Source organism: Pelodiscus sinensis, chromosome 2 (assembly GCF_052426305.1).
Source record: "Pelodiscus sinensis isolate ZL-2025 chromosome 2, ASM5242630v1, whole genome shotgun sequence".
Taxonomy (NCBI): domain Eukaryota; kingdom Metazoa; phylum Chordata; order Testudines; family Trionychidae; genus Pelodiscus; species Pelodiscus sinensis.
The window spans coordinates 178,968,753-178,988,122 of NC_143053.1; the positions used below are offsets into that span (position 1 = coordinate 178,968,753).

Genomic DNA, 19,370 nt, shown 5'->3' on the forward strand with positions numbered 1-19,370 from the left:
CATGGACAATGAACCATTCTAGGTGTGTGGGTTACATAATGCAAAGGAAAAGATAACATGTAAGCTATAAAAGGATATTAGAATTGCAAAAAAGCATGAAGCAAAGAACACATTTCAGGTTGGAAAATGGATAGATTACATATAGTGAGATAGAAATAATATAAAAAATATATATAAATGTAAATGTTCATATAAAGGGTAAAAACCCCATAATTAAATCTTCTCTAGGATATTAAAACTGCAATGGTACTATGTTACTAGGTGTCGCAGGGCTATCGAGGCCCACTCCATAAACAATCTGTAGACTGGCCCCCACCCTAACCCAAAGTTGCTTGCTGGCTCTGTAAGGCAGGGCTGGGCAGCTCACCAGCCAGAGTCTCTATTAAAGTCAATCACAGGCCCTTTAAGGCTGGGTTGAGTGGCCCACTGAGCCAAATCATGGGGTGGGGCTGTGCCCCAGTAGGGGGACCCAGGCTGACCCTGCTCCACCGGGTCCCGGCCCAGGGCCCTGAGACTGGCAGGACAGCCCCACCACTCCCTTGGCAGGGAATCCGTCTGAAACACACTGGGGATCCCTGGGTGGGAGAGGCTGCTCTGCACCCTCCCTGGGCCTCTTTCTACCTCTTCTAGCAGGGTAGTTTCCCACATGCTCACAGGGTCCTCTGGTATATCAGGGACTGCTTCTTCCTCATAGTTGGCAGTGAAGATGCCCCAAATTGCGCTAGAGCCTCTGCTTTCCTCCCCTTGGGCAGCTAGCTGGGGCCTGTCAGGAGTTCTTCTCTGAGGTCCTTCTCCTCCCACAGTCAGCCCAGACTGGGGCCGCTCTCCAGGCTTTTATACCCTGGGCTGCAGTCTGAGCATGCCCAGTAGGGTTGCAGGTCCAGGGTTTTTTCAGCCAGGTGGTCCTGTTTAGGCTCAGCCTTCATAGTGTGGGGCTGGTACACCCTGTCACACTAGGTCTTTTGGAGTTTTAATGGGACAGTATATTGTACTTTATAGATGTATTATGGGAAGAAAATATAATATGGATAAAATATTTTATTAATTAGAACATACACTTTATAGGGATTTTAATTTCAGGAATTACTACTTTTTAAAATGGAAAAATTTTGAAATGATACAGCAGCTGAATGGAAATACAGGTTGAACCTCTTTAATCCAGCACCCTTGGGACCTGACTGGTGCCGAACCAGAAAATTTACTGGACCATGGGAGGTCAATATTGTCTAGCAGCATTGCCAACACTTCCACTGCTTGCTGAGCTCTTAGCAGACATTTGGAGGTAAATTATATCAAAATAGCAACACAGAACACTGAGAGCCAGGACTGCTTGCTGTAAACCAACTTTATAGGACTGCAGGAAACTTGGCCGCAACCATGATAAGTGGCCATCTGGCTAGTTAAAATCATGCCAGACCACAGTTGCTGCCAGACTAGAGAGGTTCAACCTGTAGTGAATACTATTTTAAAAAGAAAGGCAATCCCATGGTGTTTTAATTATGGAAATGTTAATAGTGACTCCCTGGTTAAGATTGAGTCCCAGTTGTATAAACATGAACATCTTAAACTAAGTTCAGAATATTTAACTACCTGGGTCTCAGTCATGCAAAGACTTTGCTTTAAATGGGATTACTCAGTTTAAGAAGTTAGGCATGTGTGAAAATCTTTGTGGAATTGGGGTCTTATCATTGAGGTACAGATGCATTTGGGGGGAAGTTTTTGTTTTTAAAACAAAAACAAACAAACCTTTAGTTAAGGGAAATTAGCCCAATTTTTTTTATTTTTTTTGGCATGAATCTCGAAGTCCCTAAATCTGGAAGAACTATATTGCTTGGATACAATACACTTCACATGATGTACCATAATTTTCAGAATAATCTATTGTACTAGAGCAGTTTATTATGTAGAAAGGAAAGCAGCTAAACTTTTTTCTTTTTGTTTCAAGTCAAGAAAGCGATTGAATAATGTGTCATTCGTCAAAAACTAGAGTAAACAATTTTATATGTGATAGCAGTTTCAAGAAGAGAGAACAAGGGAATACATATAATATATACTTGAAAAACAGAATATTTGTTCTATCTATTATACAAAATATATTACAATCTGAATGACAGGACAATGATTTCTGCGTCAAATATTAGTGATTACCTTAGCCACTCAAGCTTTGCTCTAGAGATCCAAGGAAAATCCCCAAAGAAAAGCTTTATAATTTTTAGTACCTGTTTCTTCTGTATCAAGAATGTGGTGCAGGAGGAGAGGACATATAATGTATTTTGGAAAGACAGAGTAGAGAGTGGCAGCTGCTGATGCAGTGCTCAGCTCTGAAGGCAGTGCTGCTGCGAGTAGCAGCACAAAAGTAAGGGTAGCATGATATGATATTTCCATCCTTCCTTCTGCACTGCTGCTGGCAGCAGAGCTGGACAAAGTACTATGTACTTAAATGGTTCTGTTTGAATTAATGTTTAACTCTTTTTCGTATTTAGTGAGAATTGCATGTTGATATTTTTAATCAGCAAAAGTATTTTGTGTGACAGGAGGAGATGTATAAACAACTACAGACACACACAAGACGGTTGCAATCAAATTAAGTTTAAGAACTACTGTTCTAATACAACAGGCCAGTGGAAAATGGGGCAAAATATGTCTGTTTAATGATTTATAGGTTTATATAGGAAGGAGGACCTTGAAATAATGTCAGTATATTATTATGTAATTACAATCTGACATGACTGTCATTTCCAATTCATTGATTATAAAAACGAATCTGATGGCTGTACCACCAACTGGAAAAACAGCTCCCTTTTTAAAGAGACAGGTACAATGTCTGTATGGTGGAGGGAAAAGCATGAATCATTCATTTGGTGAAACTGCTTTCCCTGGCTGTGAAACTGTTATGAGATTAGACTAGAGACTAACACAACTGGTGTGGGATGGATGTTGAGCACGTTTACTCACTTCTGATCTTGGTACAGGTTAAATCTACTTTCTCCCTTAGCAATTGCACTGCTTTCTGCACATTTCTAAGATTACGGCACGTTAGGCATGCTGACATTCATAGGGCCCATCTGCAGTTTAATTGGTTCAGTAACTATTAGCTGTGAGGTTTCCACAACTTGGCCTTCTTGTTAGTCTTGAAAGTGCTACATAGATCTGTCTTTTGTTTCAGGTAGCCCAGACTAACACGGCTGCATCTCTATCACTATTCATTATATGTATTTTATGATATTTAATGAAAGATACAAAAGCTTTTGTATTTATACTCCCTATTATCTGGAACATGTGTAAATGAACAAAATCCAATGTTTTCATTGAACTGGATTTGAAAAAAAAGAGAGACTGTTTCCTGAATCCATGGTACATTTGTATTCAGATAATGATTTTAAAGAACTAAATCAGTAAGGTGTTAGCATAATAATTTCAGTTGTTAGACATGCAGTATTTCAATCTCATAATATGAGTTTAGTCAGCTCTGGGCATTATTTCTACATGCCCTTTATGGAGGGGTATTACATGCGGAACTTCCAATCCTTCAAATGTCATAGTAAATGCTTGTTTTATATTTAATCAGTCATTTATATTTTTACATCTCTTAATCTTAGAAAAGGCAAATGTATTTTATCTACAGGCTCCAAAATCCCAAATTATCCTATAAGACCTTTGTGTTAACTCACTGGTTATGATTCCTCTGCTTCACTTGTTGCTTTTATTAACAAATACTAGTACTACTGACACTCCAGCAGAAAATGCTTCAGGTAATATTGTCCTGGCTTGAGCTAGATATATTGGGTGGGATTTTCAGCCTATTATCAGTCTATATTTAAAATCCCAGTGACTTTAATGAGGCCATTGTTAGGGCCAATGCTAAGCTTTTTGCAAATCACATCTCTTGGGCCTAATTTTGATTTATCTCTCTATATACCATTGCAATGCCATTGTATTGCTGACTGCAGGATTTACTCATAATTTACACGAGTGTGAATGAGCAGAATCAGCCCCTTTATCTCTATGGGTATGTCTACACAGCAAAGTTATTTTGAAATAACAGCCCTTATTTCGAAATAACTTTCCTAGCGTCTACCTAGCCAAGCCGCTATTTTGAATAAATTTGAAATAGCGGAGCACTTATTTTGAATTTGGTAAACCTCGTTCTATGAGGAATAACGCCAAATTTGAAATAGCTATTTCTAAATAAGTGCTGTGTAGACACTTATTTCGAAATAGGGGGCCTCCAGCCTTCCCAGGGTGCCTTGATGGCCACTCCGGCCTCAACCAAGAACACTCCTCTCCCTCTCCCCAGTGCCCTTAAAGGGGTAGACTCTGGCCACAGTACCTGTGCCAGCTCCAAGCCTACCAGTCCAGAGCCAGCAGTTGCTGCCCCAGACCCAGTGGCCCCAAAACCACAGACCTCTGATAGCCTCAGGCAGCAGCCCCACATAGTAAGTCCTGACCTGGTGCCTGCTGGAACTGGTTCTGAGTGATTCAGAGTCCATTCAGAGTGGATGCGCTATTTTGAAATAGCAAAATGCTATTTCGAAATGCATTTTGTGTATAGACGTGTTATTTCAAAATAAGCTATTTCGAAATAACTATTTTGAAATAAGATATTTTAAATACTACTGTAGAGTAGACATATCCTACGGTATTTCTTCTCAGTTACTAGATGGAGTAATGTCTAGCTGTGATGTTCTGATTTTGCTGAAGTCAATAGGTGTTCTGCCATTGACTTAAGTACAGAGTTCTGTAGGAAATAGCGAGAACCAATTCAAGGTTGTTTGCGGCATTCACAGAGGTACAGCAGCTGGTGGAGTGCTGCTTCCGGGTCTGAGAAATGAGCACTGACTGCCAGGATTACATAGTAATGCAGGCTTAGGATGACGAGCAGTAGCTGCAGAACTTTTGGATGCATAAGGTCAAATTCCTGGGTGTATGCACCAATCTCGCCCCTTCAACCTAGTGACAGGTAAACGAGAGCAGCATTGAGAGTGGAGAAGTGAGTGGCAATTCCACTGTGAAAACTTGCAGCTCTGGGTTGCTTCCGGTCAGCAGGAAGGATGAATATTCAGCAAAGGAGTTCCCAAACTGCAATGGTGCAATAGACAGCATGAACATCCCTATTTTGCCCCAGAGCACCGTGTCCCACAGTGTATCAACAGAAAAGGCTGTTTTTCTATAGGGCTACGTCTACACTGGCCCCTTCTCCAGAAGAGGCATGCTAATTTCTAACTTTGGAATAGGGAAATCTGCGGGGGATTTAAATATCCCCCGCGGAATTTAAATAAACATGGCCGCCGCTTTTTTTCTGGCTTGGGGAAAAGCTGGAAAAGAGCGTCCAGACTGGCACGATCCTCCGGAATAAAGCCCTTTTCCAGAGGATCTCTTATTCCTACTTGCAAGTAGGGAAAAAAGCGGCGGCCATGTTTATTTAAATCCCGCGGGGGATATTTAAATCCCCCGCGGATTTCCCTATTCCAAAGTTAGAAATTAGCATGCCTCTTCCGGGAAAGGGGCCAGTGTAGACGTAGCCTAGTTGTGCATATTTTAGTGGATCACTGGACATGTTTCATAGACGTCAGTGTTGGCTACTCAGGGAAGGTTAATGGTGCTTCCAACTTTAAGAACACAAGACTCTTCATAAAATTGCAGGCAAGGACTTTCTTTCCCAGTCGGTGGATTACCACCGATGGTACTGAAATGCCAACAGTGACTCTGGGAAACCGAGTATACTACTTGCTCTGTAGGCCCATGAAACCCTATCTCCACTGCTTCAACAGTACTAAGGAACAACACAGCGACTGGCTCAGCAGGTGCAGAGTGACCTGGAATGCAAACTCTCATGTCTAAGCTAAGGCTTATAATGTGATGTATAGGAAGGATCGGATAAGACTAAAAACCTTTTAAAGCAACCTAAAGTTATTGGATCTTTGGAGCTTGCATGTGAGCTGCAGGAGAGTCCCAGAGTTGCCTTTTAGTCTCTGCCCTGCTGTCCTTTCCTGCTTTATGATCTATTCCTGGAAATGGGCCAGTTTACAGAACTGATCCTCAGGCCCATCAATATAATGTCAAAATGTTGTTGGTGATTCCTCATTTTCTATTAGGTGTCTTTGCTTCACCTTTTTTTTTTTAAAGTATTTTCAATAAACCTTAAGCAGTTGAGCAAGTACCTTATTCTGAACAATGCCTCCTATTGGCTGCCTTGAAGCTTGACAGTGATTTAGTGACAATAGCATGTCAGTAGTAAAGGGGAAGATACTGGCAGTATTGCTAAGCCCAAGCATTCAAATACCACAAGGCTGGCTTAAAAATCATAAAGTTAAAACATTTTTAAATTGTGAGTGTTTTTATTTGCTTTCTGGTTTCTGAGCCTGTTAGGGTGCTTTTGTTTCATGTTTTCAATAGCAGGAGCTGCTATTTGGCTGGCTATGACAGCATAGGCAGGCCACTACCAAATTTACAGACCATTTGGATTAATTTAATGTTCATAGGATTTTAAAAATAATTAATTTCGTGATTTCTGCTATTTAAATCTGAAATGTCGTTGTAATTGCACGGGCCCTGACTCAAAAAGGAGTTGAGAGGATCACAATGTTGTGGGGTGTGTGTGTGGGGTTGGGTGGGAGACTGTTATCCTTATGCACTGCTGCTCCGGGTGGCACTGCCTTCAGAGCAGGGAAGTGGAGAGTGGCAACTGCTGACCGGGAGCCCCGTTCTGAAGGCAGCACCTCTGCCAACAACAGTGCAAAAATAAGGATATCATGGTGTGGTTTTGCCACCCTTCTGCACACTGCCTGCAGACCTGGGGCCTCAGTCAGCAGACACCACTCTCTGGCCACCCAGCTCAGAGGGTGTCATTACAGGAGTAAGGGTGTCATGGTGTAGTATTGTCACCTTTCTGTGCTGCTGCTGGTAGGATGCTGCCTTAAGAGTTCGGCATCCGGCCAACAGTGCTACTTTCTGACTGCCCTGCTCTAAAGGCAATGTGGAACTAAAAGTAGCAATATTGTGACCCCTCTAAAATAACCTTACAAACCCCTTGCAATTCCCTTTGGGGTCAAGACCATAGATTGATAAATGCTGATCTCCCCCATGAAATCTGCATAATATAGGCCAGATTTCCCAGGAGAAGAACAGATTTCACAGTTTGTGATCAGTGTTCTCTCTAAGCTGCATGGCACCCCAGCTACACAGGTGATTAATCAGGCCCAGTCACAGGCCCAGGGCTCTGTGCAGGGAGCTGACTGACAGGGCTGATTAATCACCTGTGAAGTTGTGCTGCCCCACAGTTGAGAGAGAACACTGATGCTTTTTTCCTAGATGCAAGTTAATTATGGCCCTACTTACTATGTACCTCTAAAAATTAGAGAAACAAAGAGTCGGTCACTTTGATCAATTCCTCTACGACTGTTTCCGAGGATCATTCCCTATGTGATTGATTGTCCAGTCTAGATTCAAAATGTACAATGATTCATAGATTTCTAGTCTGACCATCTGTTTATCCCAACCCAGGTGATTCCAGCATTAAGCTCTTAACTTTTGACTGAGCTAGAGCAGTATTTCTCAACCTTTTTAGTCTAGTTACCAGACCCCTAACAGTAAGGACTATAGTACTGTGCACAAAGAAAATCATATTTATTAATGAGAACTCAATTGCCTCCCTATTATACTGATGATAGAACAGATTAATATTTGGAGGAGGATCCTATAAATAAACTGATGTTGTATCACTTTTACAGATGAGTAAAATGAAGCATGGACAGTTTAGTGATTTGTCCATAATAATCCAGCAAATAAATTGCAGAACTGAGAAGAAAATCCAGGAGTGCTGACTCCCAGGCTCATTCTTACCGCTAGCTATAGCTCTTCCATCAGAAGTATAATAGTATAGCTGTATTCTGTTTCCAAATTACAGGTATCTATAATCCGTATAATCTGATTTGCAGTAGACCTGTTCAGAGCACCAAGATACTGCTGTAATAGATCATAAAATTTAATATTAGGTAGTCAAGCTGCAAATCTGGCCTCTTTCCTTATAAAGCTGGATAAACTCCTTTAGGACATTAGCAGCAAATTGAAGCATGGCAGCAACAATGCATGTTTTTTATACATTATAGAAAAAGAAAAGAGGAAGGAGACGATAAATCAAAATTCAATTGAGAGAATTACACCAAAATCATTATGCTAAATAATGTTCCTAAACTGGCTTTTGTGTAGGATGACATGCCAGCAAAGTCCCACTACCCAAAGCTGTGATTGAAGTTAAATACATGTTTTTTTACACAAATTGTCACAACAGTGCCTTTTGGTTCAATCAGACGAATGATTGAATACATTTTAGTCTGATGATGTAAGTGAACATTTCTGTTTCCTAAAATATACAATTGTAAAACAAATTTTTGTGTCAGAGTTAGATTTCAAAGTTGACCTTTTGGATACCTTTGTCTCCTTTGCATTAAAGATTCTTATACATGAATAACAAATTGGAAAAGAAAATTTTGGCCTGGGGAGGGGGGAAGGGGGAGAGGGAGGCTTCCTTTCGCCCTTCCCTTTGAGTGGTAGTGTAACAACTAGCCACAATCTAGCCCTTGACTACTGCAAATGGTTTTCTTCCCTTTATTTTCCCCGCCTTTTAAATACAGTCTTCATGTTCACTCTTTAAATATAATGAACCAAATTAATTCCTAGCATGAGCCATTGAGTTTGTGGAATTATCCCAAGAAATAATTTGGACCTGTTTATTCAGGCTAAACAAACTGTATTCCCTTAACTTGTCCTTGTAAGTGATGTTCCCATGTCTATGTGAACTGTAATATTTCTACTGGACACTCGAAGAAATAAATTGCTCCTGGAAATCAAATATATTAAATAAAATAAGTCTTTTCTTTGGCACTGCATAGGTATTCTTTTTATGCTTGATCTGCTTATGTGGCATAACTGAGCAATACTGTATTCTGCAGCTGCTCCAAGATGGATCAATACCCCAAGAGGCTAACTAGGTCCATGGTGTTAAATATTCAAAACCTCTCAAGTGCATGCAGAACTCAATTTAATACCAAGATCTGTAGGTTTGGAAAATATACCCATAACTTCTCTGAAGTAATTGCATGCCTTTTAGAGTTAACCTTATAAGCAAATTTTAAAGTTATTCACAAAATGGGCTGTTTTTACTTTGAGTTATGAATTTGAGAGATGGAAATGGCAGCTAGAAAGATGAATTGTACAGTACTCTGGGATTTTTAGAAACAGTCCAAGCTTTGTTTACAGTGATTTATATACTGAATCTTAAACCAATTTCCAAATGCACAAACATATTTTTATATTTTCTTTTAGCAATGTTATAGTACTTTAGAAATCAAAAAATGTTAGTCACTGAATCATGAGTGTTTTCCTGTATGTTAATCATCATGTCCTTCTGTATATGAACTTTTGACATTGTCCTGGGTAGTCCTAGTCATACTAACTTATCAGTTACTAGAAATGGCCAAGCTGTTCTTTATATCTCTGTATTATATAAATGTAGGCTATTTTTATTTAGGAAATTGGTCATGAAACAATCCTGATTTTCTTTTAGTGTTTGCATTGATCTTAAGTATTGGCTGAATCATTTCAATGACAATTTTGCACCCTATACATTGTTTACAAACTGCTCATTTCAATTACAGGTTGGACCTCCCTGGGTCTGGAATCCTTGGGACCTAAGAGGTCCCAAAGCAGGGAGTTTTCCAAACCAGGGGAGATCAAGGCTCCCCTCTCAGCCATCACCCCCACTCCAAGATGCCAGCCCCAGCCACGGGGCTTCGCTCCCGACCCTGGTTGGGGCTGCGCTCTCTGCCACCAACTCCACTGCCTCCAGCCCTGGCTAGGACTGCACTCCTCTCTTCCAGTCTGGGCTGTGCTTTTGGCCTCTGGGCTCACTGCCACCAGTCCAGGCTGCACCTCTGATCCTGGCCATCCCCACTCTCAGCCAGGCACTGTGGTCTGACAATACCCATGGTCCTGCCGGACCACAGAAGTTGCCAGATCAGAGAGTACCGGATGTTAGCGTTTCAACCTGTACATGCTTTTTGTGGTCAGTCACTCAAGTCACATGGTATTGTTTCTGCTCTTTGAGTGGATGACTGATCATAGAATAGAAAATAATGACTACCATGTCTGTGGTCTGAATTTTTGGATAAGTAAACATTTGTGTTAAAATGCATGGGACTTTCAGGATTTGCAAATATTTTCTTTAATAACCAGCATTTGGTCTAATATTGAAGTTAAACATGTACCGTATTTTCCGGCATATAAGGCGATTGGGCGTATAAGACGACCCCCTAATTTTCTAGTTAAAAGATAGGTTTTCGTCTTATACTCGCCGTATAAGACTACCCCCCTTAAGAGGCCAACCGGCAGCGCCCCAGCTCCCCTCCGCCTCCCCGGCTTTGCTCCCGGTGTCCCTGGTCTGCTGGAGACGGTCCCCAGCAGACCAGGGGCACCGGGAGCAAAGCCGCAGCTGTGGCGGGGTCCCGCGCCTCTGAGGCTTTCCCAGAGCAAAGCCTCAGAGGCGCGGGACCCCGCCACGGCTGCGGCTTTGCTCCCGGTGCCCCTGGTCTGCTGGGGACCGTCTCCAGCAGACCAGGGACACCGGGAGCAAAGCCGGGGAGGCGGAGGGGCGCTGGGGCGCTGCCAGTTGGCCTCTTAAAGGGGGTAGTCTTATACGGCGAGTATAAGACGAAAACCTATCTTTTAACTAGAAAATTAGGGGGTCGTCATATACGCCCAGTCGCCTTATACGCCGGAAAATACGGTACATGTTTAACTTCAATATTAGACCAAATGCTGGTTATTAAAGAAAATATTTGCAAATCCTGAAAGTCCTGAAAGGCTTTGCTCTGCCCTGCTGCCGGAGCCCCGCCGCGGCTTTGCTCCACGTCTTCCTGGTCTGACCAGGGAGACGCGGAGCAGCTTTTCTCGCCCCGGAGTACACGGGCGGCGGGACCACGAGGTCCCGCAGTCTGTGTCCTCCGGGGCGAGAAAAGCCCCGTTCGTACCTGCAAGTCGGGGACTGCCTGTATACCCGGCGTATAAGACGACCCCTGATTTTTGGGGGATGTTTTTTAGCATAAAATGACGTCTTATACGCCGGAAAATACGGTAATTAAAGTGATTGGCTGAATTGGGGCTCTTTTGAATAATATAACCCCATGAATCAGATCAAACAACCTGGGGTTTTTTAAATAGTGTCCAACCAGCTCTTCCATCTTTGTACAGTGGTTTTCATCTTCAAAGCATTTTAAAAATTGCAGTGACTGGAAACCTTATTGATTGTTAACCCACTTTTACCAGTGAAGAAACTGAAGAAGATGGTCACATTCTCCTCTCAGTTATATTAGTTTAACTGTAAAACCATTCAGTTTGTTCTAGAACATGGTCCAGAGAGTTGATGATTTGCCCCTGTGCACAGTCTGAGGCATGATTAGAATGCAGAAGATCTTGATCCTCTGTTCTGTGGCCATTTCTGTCATGTATTTTTCCCATAGCAAGTTTTCATGGGGGCTTGATGCGGTTGTTGGAAGGGGCTGAATGATGTACGGAGAGAACACCAAATGGAATGTTATTTTGATTTTGTCTTTTTGTGTCTTCTTTTCGGTTGCAGTGAAATGAAGCAGAAACTCGATGAAGAGGGGAACAAGTGCAGCATCCTTTCTAAGCATCAGAAGTTTAATGAGCACTGTTGCATTCGCTGTTGTTCTCCTTTCACTTTTCTCATCAATAGCAAGCGGCAGTGCCAAGACTGCAAATACAACATCTGCAAGAACTGCAGCTCCTATCAGAAGAAAGACAAGGCATGGCTTTGCAATGTCTGCCAGCAGGCTAGGTGAGTACATATTGTACCACGGCCGGGTATAGAACACCTGGACTTGACCTTTCCTCCTTTGATATAGCTAGCTGAATAGCAGCAGCTTAGATGCCATGGCAGCATGGAAGACGTGTGAGCTAGCTTTCAAATACATAGTTTCCTGGGCAACCTTGTACAGTCTATGCTGCCAAATATGCTGTGCTACTGCATTGCCATAGTTAGCTGAGCTAGCTAAATCAAAGCTAGCTCGGGCACATCTACACATGCTAGCTTTTACTAAAGTGTGGACTTGTTCTAAGTGTCTTCCTGCTGAATGTAGCAAATAAGGTATTCTTAGGCCACAATGCTACCATGTCATTTCATATTTTTATAGGTGCTCAACTAAAAAATCATTAATACTGCAGTGATTTCTTTGATCACTTGTATTCAGGAATTATCTTACATGGTTAATCAATGCAGTGATAATTTACTGTAGTTTAATGATAGAAATGTAGCCGTGTTAGTCTGGGGTAGTTGAAGCAAAATGCAGGACAATGTAGCACTTTAAAGACTAACAAGATGGTTTATTGGATGATGAGCTTTCGTGGGCCAGACCCACTTCCTCAGATCTGAGGAAGTGGGTCTGGCCCACGAAAGCTCATCATCCAATAAACCATCTTGTTAGTCTTTAAAGTGCTACATTGTCCTGCATTTTACTGTAGTTTAAGGCTGTGTTCCTATAGGTTACAAATATACAGAGAAAACCAAAACTTAAAAAGAATTGTGTACATTTTGACTGTCACCATACAGTTAGATTTTTTTTTGACATATTCTCGTGACCGATATTGTATGTGCTGCTTTAGTAGCTCTTGAGCCCTCTCTGCACTGCGCACCTGCGCAGTACATTTACATTAGATTTCCTCATGTAATGTAGGTGGGGCTTCAAGGAAGGGGCGGGGCAGTAGATCTTCGCCTGTTCTGAGACTTAAAAAGTGATCTTGGGTGTAAAAAGGTTGGAGACCACTGCAAGTACCTTCTGTTTGGTTATTGCAGCTTGAGAGAATGGGAATGGAATGTTGCTGCTGTATTTTAGAGTTTGGTTTCAAAAGCTTAATCCTTATGAAATTTGTCTAATTTCGAACTTGAACCTTGAAGTAAATTATCTAGAATTTCTCACAATCTGTTCTTTACTTCCTCAACTTTTTGTTGAATATTAAAACCAAATGTTTTTGGATAGGAATGACTTTTAATGGGATTTTGTGCTGATACTTCTATATTTAATGGTCATATCACTATTTCTAACTTTTAGTTTGGACAAAATAAGGTTATGCTATGAATCCATTGACACACGTTTTTTTTTCCATTTTGTGAAACTTCAGTGATGAAATACCCAAAATTAATAAAGATGAGGGGCACTATATAGACCAGAACAAAGTTCTCTTATTTGTGCTGTACAGATGAGTTCAGGCAAATTGGAATCTCTACACTCAATCATTATAAAATTATATGAACTGAAACTACTAAAAAACTTTCAAAAATACCAACATGAATCTCAGGTTGACTGCCATATGTAGACATCAACTGAAAGGTTTTGTCATAAATTGTGTGAAGCATACAGTGAAGTGATGCAAAAGGCACCAAAATACTACTCTATTTCAAAGTATCCTGCAAAATACAGTTATTTTAAATGTTCCTGTCCAGATACCAATGATACAGCATTTATTAGTAGCATTTTGTGCAGTGTTTTGTTTAGGGTTTTTGTTTTGTTTTTTTACTGTGAATTGATATTTACATCTACTGCCTCAGGAAGATAGTAATGTCCAACACCAGCAGCCAGCTCATGGATCTCAGTATCACATGACACTGGCTCTGCGATGGGTAGCACTAGTGTTGCAAGGAGATCAAGAACATAACAATCAGACTCCTCCCTTTTTATGCAAATATACATTCATATTAGAAAACACTTTTTGCACTTTCAGCCTCATCAATATTTTTTACTTTTAAAGATAATGGGGATCAAAGGCCTTGTTTGTGCAGGATGCTGCAATGTTCTAGGATTGTGACTTCAGGTATAGTCCTCAGTTTGGGGTGATGCCTAAATGACATTAAACCAGGAGCTCTAAATCATAGCTGCATCTCCAAGCCACGGTTCTTTTTCTACATCCTTTTTGCTTCCTGGGACAGTAATTTACTGACAGCCTACCATGATAGGTTACTGGCTCAATTACTTTAGCCAAAGCTATGCTTGTTCTTCACCCCACCCTACCAATCTGTTTTGGGGAGGGAGAAAATGGACAAGTAACCATACTTGCTTCTGTATTGATGTGTAGGGATTGGAAGGAGTTCTTACTCTTCCTTATTCCTGTATTAGTGTGTTTAATCCAAGGGCAGGTCTACACACTGGGGAAATGTCAACCTAATTTAGGCAACTCCAGCTATGTGAATATTTTAACAGGAGTCAACCTACCTTAGGTTGAGTTACTGTGGGATCTCCACTGCAAGGGGTTGATGGGAGAAACTCTCCCGTCAACTTCCTGTATGCTTCCAATTCCGGAGGAGTCTGGAGTCAACAGGAGAGATCAGTGACTGATGTTGCAGTTCTTCACTAGATTCACTCAATTGACCCCCTTACCCCGGGAGCGATCAATTGCCACAGCAAGTGTAGAAAGCCCCATATTACAGCAGGCCTATAAAATGAAATATTTCCCAGTTAGTCCTTCTGAAATTGTGCAATAATTTGAATGGATTCATTGCATGTACCTGGTAATTGTTTTTATGATATGTTTCATTTATTGTACTTTTATCCGAGGAATAAAACGGAGGCCCTGCATTCCTGAATCACAGGAGTAGTACCACCAAAGTTGGCAGAGCTTCTCATGTGGATAAAGGTTGCAGAATTGGTCTCTTGTTTAATTCTGCTGAAATTAAGCCCTTAATGTAGCCTAGGTTTTTTAGATATATTATCATGATTGTTATTATTTCTAATGTTGACAAGTTATGAAAGCACACTGGAGACTTATAAATTAAAATATTTATTGGGGCTCTGTAAAGGACAATAAATTGATTTATTCACATTAGGCAGGATGGCTTTAGTGGGGGTTTTTCCAAGTGAGTAGAAATCTCAACTGAGCAGTGCGCTTAGAAAACAGAATGAGCCACTTTCACTTTGAAAAAAATCTTATAAGAATCATTTCAAATTTTTGATGGTGACTTCATTATTCAAGAAAGGTGTCAGTTTGACATTAATGGAGATGGAAGTAATCTCCTATAAGAACAGGCAGTGCACATCTGCCAGTGCACATCTCTTGTCCTGTAGGGACCATCTCTGCAGATGAGATGTTTCCATGCTCATTCCACCATTGGCTCCTCTCTTGAAGCTGCCGGTCAAGGCACAATTGCTGCAAGTTGTTCTTGTGAAGTGGATACCATTCTGTTAGGGTCTAACCTGAGACCATAAACTTGTTTTAGATAGGCTACCGAGTACTTTTAATATAATAATGGTTTTTGGTCTGCTAATCTGGGCTGTGTTCAAAATGGTAACCTAGAGGTGAAAGGGTATGCGTCACATACCAAACTCACAAGCCATTGAATGCCTAAATGTATCATTTTAAAACTGTATTTACTCATAATTGCTCACTATAAATGCTGATATGGGGGAGTTAGCAAATACCTATGGTCCTTTGGTCACATACTTTATTTCAGAAGTATAGTACAGTGCAAAGGATTAATGGTCCATTTCAACAGAATTATGGTCAGTTCACACCCTTTTTACAGTGCTGTTCCATCAGTACAGCAGGACTTTGAAAGGAGAGAAACATAAGGAGTATCTAAGCATCTTTTATATATTAACTTTTTAGAATGACACTAGTTTAGTTTAAAAATAGAAATGGTCTGCCACCTCTTTTTCCTTCACTGTGAGACTGAAGATTAATCTGAGTTACCATGTAACTTACTTCACAATAAATCTGCAGTCTTGATCCCACACTCAATAATGCTTCTCACTGCTACTTGATCAAAAACAGCTTGAGATTCTTGCAATTGGAGCTTTCTATTCATAGCTGATACCCCACACTGAAAGAGTACATGCCAGGAAAACAAGCAACTCAGGAAAGCAGTTTGAAAATATAATTTGTGGAGGTTTTATAACAAATCCTTGAGACGCTTGGGTGGGCTTTATGGTTGAATCAAAAGTCTCAAGTTGTGTGCTGGATCCCTTGCTAAGCCCAGCCATCAGGTGTGGAGAATGCTGAAGGGGCAGTACGTTCAAACCAAAGGTGCAAGGGAAGGAGAATATTCCATTGCTCTAAAAACTCTCAACTCTTCCCTCTGGCCAATGCATCATACACTAATAAATACCCTGGAACACCGTACAATTAAATAATTATATACTTAAGCCTGTTTCCGCATGGAAGGCTGTCTGAGATGATATCCTGAGGCCCCTTCCAGTCTGATATTTCTGTTGTTATATCCAAGAACTAGGTTAATAATGTTAAGCACTGAAACATCAGGAATGGCAGAATTAAGGTTTCTTTGTGCACTCTCCAGACATTAGGAAAAGAAAGGTGTTAGTAACTGGCAATTTTGATCATTAGAAACATGGGCAGCTGGCTTTGCAATGACTGGGATAACTGTATGGTGACTTGCCTGCCTGTTGTGAAGGTTAGGGATCACATCTAGATAGACTTATGTGTAGTGTTGGGGAGGAGCCGGTGGTTGTGGTACATGAAATTACCAGTGACATAGGGAAGGGTAGGAGAGAGGTCCTGGGGGCCAAATTTAGGCTGTGAGGAAACAGATTGAAATTCGGGATCTCAACGGTAGCATTCTCTGAAATGTTTGCAGTTCCATGCGCAAGGCCAGAATGGGTTTCAACTAAACCAAAATGGAACCAGATTGCTAGCATTTAAAATTAAAAAGTTCATAGAACAGTTTTTAAACTAAGGTCTGGGGAAAGACTAATGGGTGGGGAGGAACATATGGATTGGACAGAGACATCCTTTAGGGGAGGATCTTTTAACAGAGATTCTCTATGTCCTAGTAAACAGGAGAGGATGAAAGGTAAGATATGGGTAAGATCAGATGAGAAACAGTCAGATAAAGAGTCCCATTCATTTACATCAGGTAATGGCAGACAGCTAAATAGTGACAAGTCTTTAAAGTGCTTATATACAAACACTAGAAGCTTAAATAATAAGATAGGTAATACTAAGATATCCTCATATTAAAGGAGGATATTAATATAATAGGCATCACAGAAACTTGGTGGGATGAGGATAATCAATGGGACACTGTCATACCAGACTACAAAATATGTTGGAAGGACAGAACAAGTCATTCTGGTGGAAGCATGACAATATATGTGAAGAAAGCATAGAATCAAATGAAGTAAATATCTTAAATGAAAAGAACTGTTCCATAGAATCTTTATGGATAGTAATTCCATACTTTAATAATATGAATATAGCAGTAGGGATATATTACTAGCCACCTGATCAGGATAATGATAGTGACTGTGAAATGCTAAGGAAGATTATTGAGTTTTTATTTGCATAGCCTCTCTGATAATAGGGATTTCAACTATCCCCATATTGACACCTAAAATGACTGCTTCTTGGAGCAGCTGGTTTTGGAACCCACAAGAAAAGATGCAATTCTTGATTTAGTCCTAAGAAGAGCGCAGGATCTGGTCCAAAAGGTGACTATAGCTGGATCACTTGGAAATAGTGATCATAATATAATTAAATCTAACATCCCTGTGCTGGGAAAAACATCTCAGCAGCCCAACACTGGCACTTTATTTCAGAAAGGGGAAATACACAAAAAGGAGTAGGCCAGTTAAACAGAAATTAAAAGGTACAATGCCAAAAGTAAAATCCCTGCAAGATGCATGGAAACTTTTCAAAGACATCATAGAAGAGGCTCAACTTAAATGTATACCCCAAGTTAAAAAACACAGTAAGAGAACCAAAAAAGTGCCACCATGGCTTAACAACAAAGGAAAAGAAGCACTGAGAGATAAAAAGCCCTAATTTAAAAATAGGAATTCTAATGAGGAAAATAAAAGGCATCATAAATTCTGTCAAATTAAGTGAATTAGGAAGGCAAAAAAAATTTGAAGACCTGCTAGCCCAAAATGCAAAAAGTAATAGCAAAATGTTTTTAAAGTACCTCTGAAGCAGGAAGCCTGCTAAACATCCAGGGGGGCTCACTGGATGATCGAGATGCTTAAGGGGTCTCTGGAACATGGTTCTCACAGTGCCTCCGGAGGTGATAGCCTCCTTACAATGGTGGACTCAGGAGGTGGTGGTGTGCAGTGGGTTACCTTTTTGAACTTAGATCCAGTGGCCTCTCTACCTCCTCTGGCAAAGTCCATGTGGCATCTCTCTCCACCTTCCATGTTGGTTCGGCTGGAGTTTCCCTGTTTTCTGACCCTGTGGTCAAAAGGTTCCTTAAGGGTTTGGATAAGTTGTATCCCTCGGTTAGACCCCCTCTCCCTGCTTGGGACCTCAGCCTCGTGTTGTCTAGGCTTGTGTCACCCCCTTTTGAGCCGCTGGCCATGTGTTCTTTGAAGTACCTCTCTATGAAGGTTGCATTCATTGTGGCCATTACGTCGGCTCGCAGGGTCTCGGAGTTGAGGGCATTAACTGTAAACCTGCCCTACCTAGTGTTTTCTGACAATAATGTGAGGCTCGGCCTTCATCCGGCCTTTTTCCCCAAGGTGGTGTCACCATTCCATTGTCCCAAGAAATGTACCTCCCGGTTTTCTTTCCAAAGTCCCACGCCTCTCCTAAGGAGCAAGTGCGTCATTCCCTGGATGCTAGACGTGCACTAGCTTTCTATATTGATAGGACTAAACCCTTTCACAAATCCACACAATTGTTTATCGCTGTCGCTGACAGAATGAAAGGGCTCCCCATATCGACTCAGAGGTTGTCCAATTGGGTCGCAGGGTGTATCAGGGATTGTTATGCCTTGGCCGGGAAGGTCCCGCCCCAGGTTACAGCACATTCCACCAGGATGCAGGCGTCCTTTAGCTTTTGGGGCATAGGTTCCAATCACTGAAATCTGCAGGGCAGCCACATGGTCGTTGCTCCATACCTTTATGGTGCACTACGCGCTGGCACAGCAGGTCAGGGAGGACACAGGGGTGGGCTCTGCAGTCCTCAGCTCTGTATTGTAAATATGTATGTTTTATCAGTGTCACATTGCACTTTCTACAGTTTTCTGTGTTCGCTTGGCTGAATTAATTTGTTTGGATTGTTCAACTTTTGTGGACTTCTCTTTCTGTATGCTCCGACCCCTCCTCCTTGAAGTGGGGTTGGCGTGGAAGTCACCTAATTCAAATGGACATGAGCAACCACTCGAAGAAGAAAAGAACGGTTACTTACCTGTAACTGTTGTTCTTCGAGATGTGTTGCTCATGTCCATTCGACTCTCCCCCTTCCTCCCCTTCGTCGGAGCGTCCGGCAAGAAGAAACTTAGGTGGGGCAGCACCGGCAGGGGTACTTATGTCCCGCCATGGCGGCGCCACTGCAGGAGGCACCTTGCCGGCGCT

General features: G+C 41.5%; 1 protein-coding gene across 4 annotated transcripts in view; it reads left to right on the forward strand.

The window, feature by feature from the left end:
• MYRIP (myosin VIIA and Rab interacting protein) overlaps positions 1-19,370 on the forward strand; it is a 340,763-nt gene that overhangs the window by 157,126 nt on the left and 164,267 nt on the right. For all 4 annotated transcript variants that reach the window (XM_006131818.4, XM_014577917.3, XM_006131820.4 and 1 more), the window contains one exon: positions 11,633-11,854. In XM_006131818.4, coding sequence (XP_006131880.3) covers positions 11,633-11,854 — 222 coding nt within the window. The remainder of the gene's footprint in view (positions 1-11,632; positions 11,855-19,370) is intronic.